This window comes from Antechinus flavipes, chromosome 1, assembly GCF_016432865.1.
Source record: "Antechinus flavipes isolate AdamAnt ecotype Samford, QLD, Australia chromosome 1, AdamAnt_v2, whole genome shotgun sequence".
In the NCBI taxonomy this organism is placed as follows: Eukaryota; Metazoa; Chordata; class Mammalia; order Dasyuromorphia; family Dasyuridae; genus Antechinus; species Antechinus flavipes.
The window spans coordinates 260,920,733-260,938,792 of NC_067398.1; the positions used below are offsets into that span (position 1 = coordinate 260,920,733).

Genomic DNA, 18,060 nt, shown 5'->3' on the forward strand with positions numbered 1-18,060 from the left:
TGGGACTAGAATGCAGATCTTTAGGCCCCTAGCACCCACAGTACTAATATGGCTGGTATCCATCAGTAGGTAAGTAAGGGAATTTTGTAATGGTACTCAATTCCACTTTTTAAAAACGATTAAAATAGAACAAACTTCAGCAGTACAGCAGAAAAACTGACAGAACCTGCAGTAAAACATAGATGCTCACATGCAACTTCTGTTTGTAGGCCTTGTGCTAGAAAAAAGGGGACATCAATCTTAGATGCTTGAATATAAGATTTCTCCTGGAAGGAGGAGGGTCCCTTCCAAACCAGTCAGAAATATTTTCCAAGAAAGAAAAAGGACTTAGTTCAGTAATGTTCCTAGGATCATATGTGATATGTCATGTACTTCACAGTTGGGTAAGCCCTGTGATTTTCCAAATGACAAGAGGAATAACAGTGATCAGTTTAATCCCTGGAAATTCTGCTTTTGGGACTAGCATTGTGTAAGTTTTCCTGACCTCCTTGGGAGGAGCTGTCCTACTATGGCTGGGTATTGCTGCTGCTACCACAGCTACCACTTGCATGCCTTAATGATCCCCAGTCCCTGTAAGTTAGACTCCCTTGAGTCTCAACCCTTTCAACAACGTACTTTCTCTTATCCAGGGCTCATCGTGGCTGCACGTGGGTACAGATCAGCCCTTTATTTCAGTCTCTGTTGGGGCTTTTTACCAGGTCTGGGCCGTGGCTAGAGACGGCTCAGCATTCTACAGGGGTTCTGTGTCCCCCAAGCAGCCTGCTGGTAAGTGTAGCTATGCCCTGAGCACTCTCCTCTTGTTTCTTCCTCCTCATCACATGGTAGGCGTGCTATTAGTATGCAGAGGTTGTGAAAGACTTAGAAAGTCTCTTGGAAGTGATTCTGTTTCAACCTAAGGAAATCCTTTTGCCCACTACCTAATTTTAGAGAGGTTTCATCTGAAATGTTGCTTCCAAACTTAGCATACTTTTAGTACTGTCTGATTCAGCATCTTGCTTTGACTGCCCCCAAAGAAAGCAGTCACAGACCACCCCAGATGGCCATTAGCTCAGTCCCTGGTTAGCAGTGCTGTGTTTCATTTGAGGTTTTTTGTAACGTAGAGAGGGAGCAGTTTTGAGCATAACGATTCGTCATAGAGCGATTGTTCATTAAGTAGATATTTTACCAAGTGCTGCCGTGGATGAGGCGGTGTGTGGTAGGACACCAAAGGAGGGTCCAAGGGTGAAAAGGAGACATCTCCCCTCAAGTAGCAAAGCAGTACTTCTCCATAACTACATACACCTCAAAGCGCAGTGTGCTTCGTGTGTGAGAGAGAGCCAGAGATCTGCATGATCTCAGAGGAAAGACTTTTAGCTGGGGGCGTTCTGGAGACTTCCTGCGGCAGGAAGGGGCTTTTAAGCTGGACTTTCAAAGCCAGGTGGCAGGAGGTCTTGTCGGTGGGCATAGGTATTCTTGGGATAGGCAGCAAGAGAGAAAAGGCACAAATGTAGCCTGGGGCAAGAGGTTTTCAGAGACTGCAAACTATTCAGTTTGGCTGGAGTGTTGGGGATATAAGGGCCTGTTGTAGGTTGGGCCTGACTCAGGCCAGTTCCCCAGAACTTATATTTTATATTGGAATGAAATGAGACACTGAAAGATCATGCAGCAGTTAGCCCCAACAGGATATTTAACAAGGTTATGCACTGATGACACCCAGAGACTAAGCTAGTCAGAGCTCCCTGGAGTGAGCTGCTCATCATGCTCCAGCAGCCAAGCGTCAGAGCATGGCCGGAACTCCTCTCAGCTGTTTTGTACTGAGGTGACCAGAAGGTGCTGTCAGTGGCCTGAGCCTTTAATCCCCTGAGCCCTTCAAGTCTTGGCGATGTTTTCAATACCTTTTAAAGAAAAACTAGCTTACCTTGCATTAGGGTGGGGGCAGGGGAGAGGTGGAGATCACCACAGGATCACACTGGGACTGGATGTGTCCTTGGGTGCCAAAGTATAGTGGATCTTGGCCCAGCCCTCCACAGTCTGGCTGTCTTGCTAGTTTGAGAGGCAATTGAAAGCCACGTAAGGGATTTAAAGAGAAAAATGGTATGATCCACTATCTGTTTAAAAAGACTTTATCCAGCATAAGTATGTGTAGAATAGAGTGCCAGTGGAGAGATTGGAGATATGTTGGTAGTCTATTGCTGTCTTCCAAAGGTAATGAGGGTTTCAACTGAGGTGGTGACAGTATTGTAAAGAGAAAATCACTGGATATCCAGGAAGTAGGAAGAAGTATCATGGATCTTTCTCTGAGGATTCAAGCATAAGAGAGGGTACTGTCTGGGAGATAAGATCCTGAAAAGCCATCATCACACTGACATGCAGTTAGTAGTCAATCATTCAATAAGTTTTATTAATCACCTGCTATGTCCTAGGTATTTATAAGGCTTTAATTGCATAAAGATAAAAATTGAAAATTTCTGACTTCGGGGAGCTTATATTCTACTAGGCAGATGAGCCATGTTTGTAGATAAACAAAAGTAGGATATATAAAAAATAAATACACAGGAACTGGGGAGAACATTATTCCCTCCAAAAACAACTGGAGGAATCACGACAGACTTTGTAAACTGGTTCTTAAAGGAAACTTGAGAATCCAAGGGGCAGAGATGAGGAGGGAGAGTAGTAGTCAGGGATAGGGAGGGCAAAGGCACAAAGGGGAGAGATGTAGGCTGGAGCATGGGGTATTCTGTGGGCAATCATGTCTAATTTTATTGAAAAGATGAACTGGCACCAAATTACGAAGAGCTTTCAACACCAAACATAAAAGCAATGGGGAACCCCTGAAGCTTCTTGAGCTGGGGTCAGACCTGGACTTTAGGAATGGCAACCATGTGGAGGATGAGAAAGGAGAGGCTGAGGGAAGGAGACCAAAGGAGTGATGAGGCCCTTTGGTGACTGCAGTGGAGTTGAGGCTGAGGGATGTTGTGAGGGTGAACCTGATGAAGTCTGGAGACTGCTCGGACATTGCAATGTTCTCCCTGGAATCCTGAGCCATTAGATTTTTGTTCTATTCTCATACTTTTCCCTCTCCCAGGAATCCTTGAAGAGTGGCTGTTTAAGTTTTGTATCCCCTGCACCTAGCCAAGTGCCTGGCCTACAAGAGGAGCTTAGTAAAGGCTTGTTAAATGATCCTCGGTTACTTCCAGGCTTCCCATCCAGTCATAACAATAAAGCACTGTCTTGCTCTTTGCTTGGCCCTTTCTTGTGGTGTACTTATATATGTACATCCTGTATTTTCCCAGTTAGACTCTAAGGTCCTTGAGAATAGGGACTCTGTCATTGCTCATTTTTGTCTTATCATTCAGCATGCTCCCTCATTTTGTAGGTTCCCAATAAGTACTGACTGAATTAAATTGATATCATTAATAGAAAGAGGGAAGTAAGAAGGAAAAACATATTAGAGAAATATGATGTCTTCAGTATTTGAAACATTGAAGTGCAAGCAATGTAAGTCTAGCGTTTAGGAAAAAGTATGTAGCTGGATTTGGAGATTTGGGTATCCTACACAGATGAAATCATGGATGACTGAATGAGATTACTGAGAAAGAACACAAAAAAATTAAGGGAAGACCTGTATACATATTTTTATTAGGGAAGAGGAAGAAGACCAGTGAAGGAGACTGGAGACAGAAATAGAGAAATAAGGGAAGAACTAGGAAAGAACAGTATTATATAGAAGCCAGTACAAGCCATCATGAGTTAGGAGAATAAGGTCTTCAAGACAAAGAAGGAGGGACTCCCTAGGACATGAGAGAACAGGTTAAGTAGATTTCTATCTAGAGACAGAAATCAACTCAGAAGGAAAGCCCAGATCCTGGAATTAATACCTAATTTGTACTCCCTCCTTCCCCCCCCCCCTTTCTATTTTTTCTGAGGTCAAAGTCAAGAAGACAGCTTTTAAGACATGCTGCACTCTGACAAGGCTACCTTCTTAGTAATTATTAGGAATATCATATGGAGATGAAAATGGGGTAGAAGAGCTGTGTTATCTGTCCTGTTGGGTTTTCGACTGCAGTTTACAATATGGGTTTTTGGTTTTAGGTGATTGTTGGTACCACATCCCTTCTCCTCCAAAACAGAAGTTAAAGCAGGTGTCAGTGGGACAGACATCAGTGTATGCGTTAGATGAAAATGGTAAGTTGTTTTTGATTCACTTTAACTGTTACATTTCACCAAAATGTGATAGGCATTTGAGAAGACGATCTTTTGTAAAAAGATGTAGGCTTTGAATTAGAAGGCTGAAATACTGAGTTCTGCTTTGCCCATACTAGTTGATGATTTGAGTAACTAAATCACTCAAGTGATATTATTCCCATTTAACAGGTAAGGAAATCGAGGCCTTAATTTTTTTTTTTTTAAATAATTATAACTTTTTATTGACAGAACCCATGCCAGGGTAATTTTTTTACAACATTATCCCTTGCACTCACTTCTGATTTTCCCCCTCCCTCCCTCCCTCCACCCCCTCCCCCAGATGGCAAGCAGTCCTTTACATGTTAAATAGGTTACAGTATATCCTAGATACAATATATGTGTGCAGAACTGAACAGTTCTCTTGTTGCACAGGAAGAATTAGATTCAGAAGGTAAAAATAACCCGGGAAGAAAAACAAAAATGCAAGCAGTTTATATTCATTTCCCAGTGTTCTTTCTTTGGGTGTAGCTGCTTCTGTCCATCATTGATCAATTGAAACTGAGTTAGATCTTCTCTTTGTCAAAAAAATCCACTTCCATCAGAATACATCCTCATACAGTATTGTTGTCGAAGTGTATAGTGATCTCCTGGTTCTGCTCATTTCACTCAGCATCAGCTCATGTAAGTCTCTCCAGGCCTCTCTGTATTCATCCTGCTGGTCATTTCTTACAGAACAATAATATTCCATAACATTCATATACCACAATTTACCCAGCCATTCTCCAATTGATGGGCATCCATTCATTTTCCAGTTTCTAGCCACTACAAACAGGGCTGCCACAAACATTTTGGCACATAGAGGTTTCTTTCTCTCCTTTAGTATCTCTTTGGGGTATAAGCCCAGTAGTAGCACTGCTGGATCAAAGGGTATGCACAGTTTAATAACTTTTTGGGCATAATTCCAAATTGCTCTCCAGAATGGTTAGATTCATTCACAACTCCACCAGCAATGCATCAGTGTCCCAGTTTTCCCGCATCCCCTCCAATATTCATCATTATTTTTTCCTGTCATCTTAGCCAATCTGACAGGTGTGTAGTGGTATCTCAGAGTTGTCTTAATTTGCATTTCTCTGATCAATAGTGATTTGTAACATTCTTTCATATGAGTGGAAATAGTTTCAATTTCATCATCTGAAAATTGTCTGTTTGTATCTTTTGACCATTTATCAATTGGAGAATGAGGCCTTAATTTTTTAAATGAGAATATTACCACCTGCCTCATTTATCTTATAGAATTAGGTCAGAAATTAGATGCAAAAGTGTTTTGAAAAAGTTTAAAGCATTCTTCAAATGTGTGCTATTATTATCTGCATAATTGTTGGAAAAATAATTTAAATTTTTTTTTAAACAAATGATTTAAAATTTTAAAAAATCATCCCCCCAATTACATATTACATTACATTTCCATATATTTATTTATTTTTAAAGCTTTTCATTTTCAAAAATATGCATGGTTTTCAACATTCATCCTTGCAAAACCTTGTGTTTCAATTTTTTTTCTCCCTTCTTCCCATCCCTTCCCTTAGATGGCAAATGATCTTATATGTTTGTTAAACATGTGCAATTCTTCTATACATATTTCCACAATTATCAACTATACAGGAAAAATTAGATCAAAAAGGAAAAAAAAAAGAAACATAAAGCAAGCAAAAAAAAAATTTTTTTTGTTTCACTAAAAAATTGAAAATACTATGTTGTGATTCATACTCAGTCCCCACAGTCCTCTCTCTGGGTGCAGATGACTCTCTCCATTATCAGTCCATTGGAACTGACCTGAATCACCTCGCTGTTGAAAAGAGCCACATCCATCAGAGTTGATCATTGTATAATCTTGTTATAGCTATCTACTGTGTTCTCTTGTTTTTACTTACATATTTAAAAAATAAAGTTTTGGCTATCGAGTTCTATCCCTCCTTCTTCCCTTCCTGAGACAGCAAGCAAACCAATTTAGGTTATACATATGCAATTATATAAAACATTTCCATATTAGTCATTTTATACAAGAAGACATAAACAAAACAAAAGAAAGAGAAAGAGAGAAATAGTATGCTTCAGTCTGTATTCAAGATAATTGCAGTTCTTTGGACATGGATAGCACCTTTCATCATGAATCTTTTGAGACTGTCTTGGATTATTGTATTCCTGAAAATAGTTAAATCATTCACAATTCATCATATGATAATACTGTTACTATGTACAATGTTTTGGTTTTGCTCAGTTCACTTTGCATCAACTCATGTAAGTCTTTTCATGTTTTCCTGAAACTAAACTGCTTGTCGTAGCATAATATTCCATCAAAGTTATATATGATAGCTTATTTAGCCATTGATGAGCATTTCCTTAATTTCCAATTCTTCCATAAATGTTGGAAAAACCAATATTTTCTATATTTTTATTTAATTTTTTAAAAGTTTTCAACATTTGCTTTTATAAGATTTGATTTCCAAATTTTTTTCTCCCTCTATCCCCTTTCACAATAGTCATGTTGTGAAAGAAGAATCAGAAAACAGTAAAGACCACAAGAATGAAAAACCAAAAAAAAGTATGCTTTGATCTACTTTCATTCTCTATAGTTCTTTTTCTGGATGTGGATAATATTTTCCATCGTGAATCTTTTTGGAATTGCTTAGATCGTTATATTGCTGAGAAGACAAAAAAACAATTCTTTAATGGCTTTTCAGAAATTATGATTCTGAAACTTTTAATTAGACTCTAACTCGCAAGCTTTTTCTAATAGGCAATCATAATTACAGTGAGTATAATTTCTGTGTTGCTGAATTTGTGTTGCTTAGTTACTCCTCAGATTTTGGAGTGTTCCACAGCGCTTCTCCTCAGAATCACAAAGGGATCAGGTCACTGATAAAATGTGGTCCTAAAAGAAAATTTTAAAAAATCTTTTAAAAAGACTTTTTATTGGCAAGGTATCACCTAATGACAAATATTGGTATGCTCTCTTCTGTACAGTGGTAGATCTTTAAGTTCAGTGTCAATGAGGAAAAAAAATATGTTTTATTGAAATCTTTTTTTCTTTTTACCATAGTCACTTTCCATTCTACTTTCAGCAATCATCCCGTGTACAAAGAAAAGCAGTTAAGACTTCTCTTTTGACAATGTAAACAATATAAATTGTCCCAAAAGTCTTAGGGCAGCTTTAAACTTTACAAGCTAAAATAACACTAAGGCTTTTGGAACACCCTGTATTCTGTTCTAATAGTTCCCCACTTCTTTGTTTTGGGAAAAAGATATGTTTGTTATCTCTTCCCTGAGACTGTCTCTCTTCCTCCCCTCCCCCCTTGCCATTATTCAAAGTTTAGCTTACTCTTGGTGATCTTTTCATTTTCATTGTTGTAGTCTATGCAATTGTGTATATTATTCCTCTTTGTGGTTCTTATTTCCTGTAGTATAGTACAGTGGAAAAGAGAAATGTTTTGAGCTCGGGAGTTATGAGCAACAGGAAATACACATTTCTGAATGTGCTGTCCATTCTTTTAAGTCCAGCATCAATAAAGAGACTGCTGGCTCAGGATGTAGTAAGCCCCTGGCTTGCTTGGACAGGGAAGGAGAGTAGGAATGCGGTAGTCCAAGTCAGAAATGGTCAAATTTCCCATGCCAGTCAGTAGTGGGACTGGGCCCCTGAATAGCCCCTGCACTTTCAGCTTGTTTAAGATAGGGAGATAGGGGTTTTTTTTTTTTTTTTTTTTTTTTTTTTTTTAATGTTTTTAACTTTCAATGATCAGTGGACATCTGCTTTGTTTCTAATTTTTTTCTACCACAAAAAATGCTGTTGAGTATTTTTATACATATTGAACCTTTTCCCTCTTTTTTTGACTTTTTTGAGTTAAATACTTGAAATTGGGATCGTTGGATTAAAGGTATAGATAATTTAGACACTTTTCCTGCATAAATTATAGATCATTTGGATCACTGTAGAGTTCCCCAAAATTTTGTTTATCTTCCCACAGCCCATCAAAAATGGACTGTTAGCATATTTTTTCATCTTTGCCAATTGTATGGAGTAAAATGTGATCCTCCCCCCCTTCCCCAGTGTTGTTTTCATTTGCATTTTTCATTAGTTTTTTGAAACATGTGGTCATTTGTAATCAGATCTTTTCTCATTCTACTTCTATTTGCCTTGTGTATTTTTTTTTTCCTGAGGCAATTAGGGTTAAGTGATTTGCTCAGGTCACAAAGCTAGGAATTGTTAAGTGTCTGTGACCACATTTGAACTCAGGTCCTCCTGATTTCAGGACTGGTGCTTTATCCACTGCCCCTTGCCTTGAGTATTCTGTAGTCAAAATTATCTTTTATTTTTTGTGTTTCATTATGTCTTATTTATTAAGAATTTTCCCCTAAAACCATGCTGAAAAGTCCATAAGACTATGCATATCTTTTGATCCAGCAATGCCACTATTACAAGACATTCCCAAAAGACTGATGATGATGTGCTTCCAGAGAAAGAACTGATCGTTTGAATACAAACTGAAGTATGCTTTTTTTCATTTTCTTTCTTTCATTCTTTTTTTGTTAATTGAATCTTCTTATACATAATGACTAATATGGAAATGCTTTATGGTATCTCTCATGTTTAACCTATATCTAATTGCTTGCCATCTTAGAGATAGGGAGAGAAGAAAGGACAGAATTTGGAACTCAGAACTTTTAAAAAATGTTTAAAATTATTTTAACATGTAATTGGGGGGAAAATATGTTTTTTTTTTAAAAATGAATTCTCCCCTTTAGCAACTAATGATTGCTAGTTACAGTCATTAGACAAGTTAACAAAATCATAGGCATATGATTGGCAAAACATTGACCAAAAGGATGCAAAATTATGTTTATACGTACGACAATGCTATGAAGTGACATATTCATGCTAAACCAAATTACCAAGGGTTGCAGAGCAATAAACCTAATTTGGAAGAATGAAGATCTAGAATCTCAAGGGAAATAAAACAGAACTGTGCTAAATAACAGTGGGAAGACTTCATGATGGTTTAACTTGCAATTAGGGTTACTTGGGTTTCTGGTAGGGGAATTGAAAGCAAAAGTAGTTTTCCCTCCAGTCTATCATCTCTGTATTATTATGTTTTTGCTTTATTGTATGTACTAGAATAATGGGTCCAGAATTAATTCTAGGACAGCCTATCAAAAGGAGAACTAAATCTTGCCATTAGCCCAGTGAAGTGACTCTAAAATACTTGCTGGCACAGTGTATGGTAAACTAGAATTTAGTAGATATGAACCCCACTTAGGCATCTGTCTTTAGAAGTTGTTTGACCTTCAACAGATCACCTAATTTCTTTGTGCCTTTGTTTCTTTACCTGAAAGATCAAGGTAATCACACTTGGGCAAATGTATTGGCACATGCCTGGCATCCCTGGTACTGGGAAGAGGTGGAAGCTGGTAGATGACTTGAGCTGTGAGCCGCAGAGGGCCACCCAACTGCCCAGTTTGGACAGATAGCAGGTTAAAATTTTTGTGCTGATCAAGGCCCACAAGTGGCTCTTGTACTTTCAGCTGGGGGATTGTGGATCCCCCCAAAAGGAAGACTAATGTTCTATTCAAAAAAAAAAAAAAACCCTAGATCTCATTTGATTGTCAGTTAAAGCCTGTTGGCTTCCAGCATAAAGCTGGAAGAAGGGCTTTCTTAGTTATATGTAGCCAAGTCTGGATTTGGCTTCTGGTTGTCCAGGTGATAAAGGTCAGAGCCTTTTATAAATATCTCATTCTTTATACTAACTGCTTATTTATTCTCTGTAGGTAACTTGTGGTTCCGACAGGGAATCACTCCCAGCTACCCACAAGGATCCAACTGGGACCATGTCTCTAATAACGTCCGCAAAGTTTCTGTTGGCCCACTGGACCAGGTCGGCAAATGTTTTCCCTGATGTAAGGTCATTAAAAGCTTTTCAGTTAGGTACTTCTCCTGGTGTGTGTGTGTGTTAGAGAAAGCTAAAAGCTGAACCCAGAGAATTTGAATCTCTTTATGCTCATGACCTCTACTTCTTTATCTCAGCAGCCAGGATAGGCCCTCTGAATTGTCATAATTTCCTTTATTTCTATTTAATCTGTGTCTCTTCCTTCTGCCTTTTTTTACTCTGTATAAAACACTCTTCCATTTCAGGTCTGGGTCATTGCCAATAAAGTTCAAGGAAGCCACAGCCTGAGCTGCGGGACTGTGTGTCACAGAACAGGAGTGCAGCCCCGGGAGCCAAAAGGGCAAGGATGGGATTATGGCATTGGGGTGAGTGTGAAAGCCCTCTTTAGGGGTTAAGATTGGGGAGAGGTGAAGCAGTGTCCCTGCAGAGGATGGGGCCCAGTATTGTTGTCAGACGTAGTACATTTGTGTACCTTGCTGTAGAATTCTGCCATGTGGAATTAGTATGTGTTTGGCTTTTCCAGCCCTTTGAGGGCAAAGCTTTGTTTATGATAACACATTTTCCCTGAGCACCTGGCAGAGATTCAAAAACTGAGTTACCCTCTAAAATGTTTACTCACCACACTTACTCTGGTGAAGAAGGGAGGAGGAGGAGGAGGACATTTTGGTTACCAGGTGCCACCTTCCCAGCTGAAACCTTGGCAAAATTGAGAGAGAGATGGGAGATAAAAGGGATATTTCTGAAGACACCCTTTTGAAATTGGAACTTGGGAACCACCTATCTGGCACCCTTCCCAGTCTCTCTCCTAAGACACTTGGGTGGCAATTTTACCCTATGACCACAAAGACCTATGTCCACACCTGTTCCCCTCAGTCTTAAAATCTGATGAGTTTGAGGTCATGTGTGGCCTGTTTAATAATTTGCTTCTGTACCTACTGTTAGTCAGGAGAAAGATACCAGAATGCCTGGTATGGAGTAGGAAGAAGTGAAGAGTGGAGAGTTCTTCACTTCTTTTCAAGAGAATCTGAAATTATTTTGTAGTTGTCCCCATTGTAACTTTGCCTGTGGACAAACCATCTCACTTCCACATGTCTCTGTTTTAAAACTTGATCACTATATATAGTTCTTGAGAATATGTGGTCATCTGGGCTCAGAAATCTCTGTTCTTTCATATTACTTCATGTTATTTCATGTTAGTTAGCCTAAAGGAAAAAACACTAATGTCATTAAGTTTTATTTTTCATTATTATCTTCTCTGTCTATAGAGATTCTCAAAGCAGAAATAGATTTAAATTAAAATAGAAGAAATTTGGGTTGAAAAATCCTAGTACTATAGGAATAAAGTCAGTAAGAAGACCAGGAATTAGAGATTCATCATTCCCAGAAGTTTAGACCTTACTTGAAGGCAGTGAGCTGGGCCAGGTGACTTCTGAGTACCCTCTACTTTTAGCATTCTTAAGTGCTAGGAGAATATGTGGAATGGTTTTTGTGTGTGTGAATATTTGTTACAAAAATTTTTAATTCTCTTTTTTAAATGGGGAAAAGATGTTATTATATCAGTAATGTTGCCCAAGAAAAGCTGGGACATAATACATTGTTAGTGGAGTTGTGAAATGATCCAGCTATTCTGGAGAGCAATTTTGAACTATGCCCAAAGTGCTATCAATCTGGGCATACCCTTTGATCCAGCAGTGTCTCTACTGGGTCTGTATTCCATAAAGGCAGGAAAATGACCTATATGTGCAGTAATGTTTGTAGCAGCTCTTTTTGTGGTGGCAAAGAATTGGAAAGTGAGCAGATGTCATCAGTTGGGGAATGACTGAATAAATTTTGGTATATGAAAGTAGTGGAATATTATTGTTCTATAAAAGTTGAAGAACAAGCTGATTTTCGAAAGGCTTGGAAAGATTTATGTGAACTGATGCTGAGCAAAGCAAATAGAACCAGGAATACATTGTACAAAGTAACAGCAAAATTGTACAGTTATCAATTATGAAAAGACTTGGTTCTTCTCGGTGGTTTAGTAATCTAAGGTACTCCCAATAAACTGGGTAAAGTGTCATCAGCATCCAGAGAGAGAACTGGAGGATCATTGTACATAATATTGCCCAAGAAAAGAAAGAAGTGTTGTTAAGGCATTTAAAAAAATGAACAAAAGAAGAAGTTCAGAGGAAATGTGGACAAACTTGGACAGCTTTGAAAACAACATAATTTATTATACTTAAAAAAAGCAAGCTGTACATAATTAATGGAGACTTCAGATTCATGTATGCACATGTTCTATTTTCTCTTGCAGATTCATATGTTCATATATTCTTTTCTCTCTGGAAATTTTTTCTCTTTTTAAACATTAACTGCAGAATAATTTCCTTAAAAAGCTAAGTATCACCACATAATTTGGTGATTTTGATTGAGCATTCATATAACTTTCAAGTTTTAATAGTAAAGAAATATGTTTTAATCTTACTCATATGGAACCACTACTAACCAATTACCAAGAAAGAGTAGTGTAAAGAAACCTCAGAGAAGAGTGTCCAGAGGAGAGGATGGTTAATAGCATCAAATGCAGCAGATTGGTCTAGAGGAATTGCAACATAGAAAAAACCTCAAATTTGTCAATTAAGAGATTGTTGGTAGCTTGAAGAGAGCAATTTCAGTTGAGATGCATGATTTGTAGTGCCTTATTTGGTGTCTATATTGATTTTATTGTAATCACTGTGTATAATTATTTTGTTTCTATTTTTTTCTCTCTGCACAGCTTTATACATCTTCACAAGTTTCTCTCAATTCTCCTAGTTGTCATTATTTATGACACTGTGACATTCCATTATGATCATTTATCATACTTTGTTCAACTATTCCCCATTCATTGAGCAAATTATTTGTTTCTGACTTTTTGCTATTAAGAATTATGTTGTTATGAATACTTGGGTGTACATGGAAGCTTTGTTTCTATTACTGGGGGCTTAGAAGCATATCATGGCAGGTAGATACTCTCTGATATATGAAGATGTGCTTTCAGAAATGGGACCATATACAGGATCAAAGAATAACTTTTTTTGTATTGTTTTAAACAATAGTCAGCCCAATTCTCTCAATAGATGACAGTAGATGAGTGAGCTTGACTTCTACAATCCTTCCATTATTTATATTTTCCATCTTGGTCAATTTGATAAATGAGTGAAGTGACATCTGATATTTGTATTAATTTGCCTTTATTTTATTATTCAGATTTGGAACATTTTTTCACATGGTTATCAGGAACTTGTAGTCCTTTTGAAAATTGTTTAGATCTTTTGACCACTCATCTGATGGAAAATTATTCTTTCACAGGTTTCTGTTATTTCCTCACATATTTTGGATTTCATATTTTTGTTAGAAATATTGGATAAAAAGACTTTCTCCTCTAATATATTTTGTCTTTCTGTTCTACTGGGTAAATTTTTTTCATTCTAAATACATGGTAGAATAGGAAAAAACTTTACAAACAACTTATTTTTAAAGACCTGTAGTAAATTTAATGTTACTTTCAAAGCTGTCTTGTATGGCTATTTTCTTTTGAACCTCCTTCTCTTCTCTATTGTTTGTTCTAACAAAACATTTCAGTGACCCTCTCTTTTCCCCTTTTTTCACCTTATCTATTTTTAGCTCCTGTTTCTTCCCCCCAAATTCCCTGTCCTCAAAAAACAAAACAAAAACCCTCATAAAACACAAGCATGGGCAAGTTAAAAAATCCACAACTTTGCTGTCCAAAATGAAAAAAAGATGGGAATTTATTCTGTTTTGCTGTATATATTTGTTATTGTTATTATTGTTATTTTGGATTTGTTTGAGTTTTTTGAGACTGGCTCTATCCCACTGGTGACTGACTTCAGCTAAATCAGCCTGGATGCTCTCAGCTTCCAGGGGCTCATTGTATTGATACTGAACTCAGAGCTTCTGAGCTCAGTCAATCCACCAACCTTAGCCTCTTTGGTAACAGGGATTACAGTAGGTGCGGTGTAATGCCATATTTGTTACAAGGATTTTATTTGTCTCCTACTACAGGAGGGGTGATGAAAGGAAGAGAAAAAATGGTTATAATTAATAAAAAAAATATTTCTTTTTATTAAATAGGTCTTATTCTATACCTTAATCCTAGTACGTCTCTGTCAGGAGATTGACAACCTGTCCTTAATTCCTTAATTTTTACTGGCTCTTCTCACCCCTGCCCCTACCTGGAAACTCACCCCTATTTGGGGAGGATGGAAGGGAAGTCCACTGGTAACAAAGTGAGCAAAACCAACATTCTTATTTGCTTTCCTGACATTGGTTCTTTGTCTCTGAGCGAGTAGCCTGGCTGCCCTGGCCTCTTATTATGTTTTCTCCTCTTCTTGCAGGGAGGATGGGACCATCTTTCAGTCCGGGCTAATACCACCAAAGCCCCGAAGAGCGTGCCCCAGGAGCCAGGGGAGGATAATTTCTCTAGGACCACGGACCTGGAAGAGGGAGATGGGGGTGGAGAGAGCAGCTTCTTTAACAAGACCATGCTGGTCATGAATGCAGTACCGGAGGTGAATGGCAGCGCGGTGACTTGCTAAGGAACCAAGGCCGCCTTCGCCCACTGCAGGGACCTGGGAGCCGAGGCGGGTTTTGTAGGGTCTAGATTTGCTATGTGAGCCTTTTACAGTTAGATTTATTTTATTCTTGTATTGGAATTTTACAGTTTGTGCAGGGAGAGGATGGAGGCATAGATCCTGTGCAAGGTTGGAGGGAGATGGCTGTTTCAGAGGCCGTCCCACCACCTCCGAAATGTGAATTTTTGTGTCATTGCACTTTGGTCTCAGATCTGGTAAACATCCTTAATCTTACCTTCGCTGCCTCGGAGTGTCCTCCGTGTGCCTCTCTGTTCTGGCGGAGTCCTCTTCATGGGAGATGGCTCCTTTGTGCCCTTGACAATCGATTGCCACAAGAAGGAACCAGCCCTGGAGAGCCTGTGCTGTTGCTGGTGGTAGAAGGGAGACAGACCCTGGGCCCGGCAGCCTCCGTAAGGGAGTTACACATGGCTGAGTCACTTCTGGACTGGGGGCCCCAGAGTCCTTCCTTGAGCTATTCCTCTTCTCCCCCAGAATGCAGGGGCCTCATGTGGTTCAGCTCATGTCCCCAGGGCTCTTTAGATACTGGACTTCAGTGGGGAAGAAGGGTCAGGAAAGTTGTGAGGTTAGAGGCAACGGTCAGCTGGCAGCAGTGTCTCAATTTCATTTTTTTTTTCTCTTGTTCTTTCTCTGTCACTTGGACTGTATCTCCATATAAAGTAGGATTTAAAAACAGATTTAATCCAACAGCAACCAGTTCATGAAATGGTTGGGTTTTTTTTTAAAGGTGGACTTAATTCTGCCATGTCTGTGTGTAGACATAATACTACTGAATTTTCCTTATTTTGTTGCTGTTTACTTGTTTTGTAAAGGAACACGCTGCCATGTTCAGAAAGAATTTGATGTGACATTATATTAGAAAGAGAGATATGCTTTAGAAAATTCCAAAAAACTTGAATTGATATTGTTCTAAGTAGTCTTTAATTTTTATTAACGTAACCAAATAACACTAAAGCCAAGGAAGGAAGATGGTAAATTTTAGGATTAAGTACCTTGGGAGGAGAGGGGAGTTTTTCTCTGCACTTCCCCCTGTGAGCATTCAATAATACTTATTTTTACCTTCTTCAGTGAACTGCCTTTATGAGATAAGGCTTGCTGTTCCACCCCAAAAAACCACTGCCCCCATTCCATCAGCTGAATCAGAATGCACTTTGTTAAACTGATGAATCAGTGAAATCAGTTTATTAAATTGCCCTTTGTTTTGATCTGTTTTACCCAGGGCAATGATGGATAATTCTTCTGCCATTTTATTGCCAGATTTACATCCTGTTGGTGAAATTTTCTCTAGTTTGTCTTTCCAAATTGGAGACCTTTGCATGTTCTGTGAATCAAAAACAAATGCCCATTCTCTTATTATTTTAAGATTAAATAAAAGCTGATTTATAATTAGCTTTTCCCAGAATCATCATTCTTTTAGGTTGATCTGTTTTCTTCTGTTGTTAGGAGAGAGGACAGGCATATATTTAATTATATTCCTTTGTATTGTGTTTTATTACACATGAACAGAATTTTGAATGAAAAGTTGCTCTGTGACTTCATCTGTGAATCAAGTTTGAAGTCCTAAAGTGAATGTCTTTTTTTTTTTTTTTTGCATGTATTGTATCTTTTGCCATTTTTGACACCAAGGTGTACAGTTTGAATGTCCCAAATGGAAAATTATTCAAGATGGTTTGCGTTAAAAAAAAAGGAAAAAAGAGAGAAGCTTGTTTACTTATAGTGGATCGATTTCCTATCTTGTTTACATGTTTCATTTCAAGATTTCCTTGTAAATGGGCATTATGTTCTGTATTTTCCTAAAAATTACTTGCAGGTTATGCTATCAATTTCTATTTGTTCTCAAAACAAACTCCTTTAGGGGTTTTAATTCTGCACTCACTCAAAGGGTGAACTTGTTCTTTCCCCTTTTGAGAATAGAATGTTTACATGTTCAACAGTACCAAATTCTCTCAAATTTCCAGGATTCTTTAAGTCAATAAAATATATTCCAGAATAAAATGGTTGTGCATTTTATTTTGTTCATCAAAGTCACTTTCTTAATACATACTATTATATAAAGTATAGAAGGCCCCTGTGTATTTGTACACCATTAAAATGATTGAGAAACTACCTTTTTCTGTGTTTATGCTATTATGTCAGATTTTTTCTGAAAAGAAATTGCTCCATGGGACACTTAACACAATGTTTTTGCTAGAGAGATTTTTCCAGTTTGATTTCAGATGTTTTCTTCTAATTTTATAGCTACTTATTTATATAAAGAAGCTTGTAGCTTTAGCATCAGAGAAAATGGGTATATGCCATTTAGAAAATATCTATTCATCCTGTAAATCTGTATGAAATAATTTTATCACTTGCCCAAAGGCCAGTTATCTATGCATAAGAAAGAAGTGGTGATTGAGGGATTTTGTGCCTCTGAAAGTTAGCTTCAGAAAACTTTTGTAATCCCAAAATACAAACCGTGCCTTAAAAACAAGAATTTTGTGACTACACAAGTTAAAGGAACTGGAAATATTCAGCTTGAGAAAAGAACATGTTTTTCTTGTGCAGCATGATAAACGTGGAAATATGTATGTTTAGCAGAATTGCATGTTAAACTGTATTGGATTACTTGCTGCCTAGGGAGGGAGGAAGTGGGGAGAGAAGGAGAAAAAATTGAAATACAAGGTTTTGCAAGGGTGAATGTTGAAAATTATCTTTGCATGTACTTTGGAAAAATAAAAAGCTATTATTTTAAAAAAGAATTTTTTTTAAGAGAAAAGAAAATCATATTTGAAGAGGATAGTCATGTGAAAGAGGGATCAGACTTACTCTGCTTGGCCCCAGAAGACAGAACATTATTGGGGAAAAGTTGCAGAGGCAGATTTAGATATATTAAAATGATAGGCCTCCTAACAGAGTTATCTCAAAATGAATGGGCCACCTTGGGGTTGTGGGTTCCCATTTCCTAAGGTTTTGAAGCGCAGGCTGGATGATCCCTTGTCAGGTTGAAGAAGATATTCTCCATTGGTTGTACTAAGTAGCTTTTGAAGGCCCCTCCAATTCTGAGGGAAAGGGATACTGTTCCCCCACCATACACAAAGAGCCTTGGAGGATTGTTTTTCTAGTGTGTCTAAGAAATCGGTATTCAGCTCTGAGTTCTGGGGGGAGGGAATAGAAAGTCAAAGACTGAAGCCACCTAGCGAATTATTGTCAGGACCCCACCTTTATCTCATCTATATTTCCAGTCTGAGTGGAATTAAACCCATGTCATTTCATATTTATTGGATTAAAAGTCATGAATTTACAATGTCTTTAAGACACAGTAATTATCCAGATAAGTTAGTAGA

The 18,060-nt window shown here is 38.0% G+C and overlaps 1 protein-coding gene across 3 annotated transcripts in view; it reads left to right on the top strand.

Annotated features, from left to right (window-relative positions):
* The window catches only part of TECPR1 (tectonin beta-propeller repeat containing 1), a 68,549-nt gene extending 51,817 nt beyond the window's left edge, over positions 1-16,732 (top strand). For all 3 annotated transcript variants that reach the window (XM_052000731.1, XM_052000748.1, XM_052000740.1), the window contains 5 exons: positions 630-765; positions 4,072-4,164; positions 9,985-10,091; positions 10,349-10,468; positions 14,483-16,732. In XM_052000731.1, coding sequence (XP_051856691.1) covers positions 630-765; positions 4,072-4,164; positions 9,985-10,091; positions 10,349-10,468; positions 14,483-14,683 — 657 coding nt within the window. In that variant the 3' untranslated portion in view covers positions 14,684-16,732. The remainder of the gene's footprint in view (positions 1-629; positions 766-4,071; positions 4,165-9,984; positions 10,092-10,348; positions 10,469-14,482) is intronic.
* Positions 16,733-18,060: the final 1,328 nt, after the last annotated feature.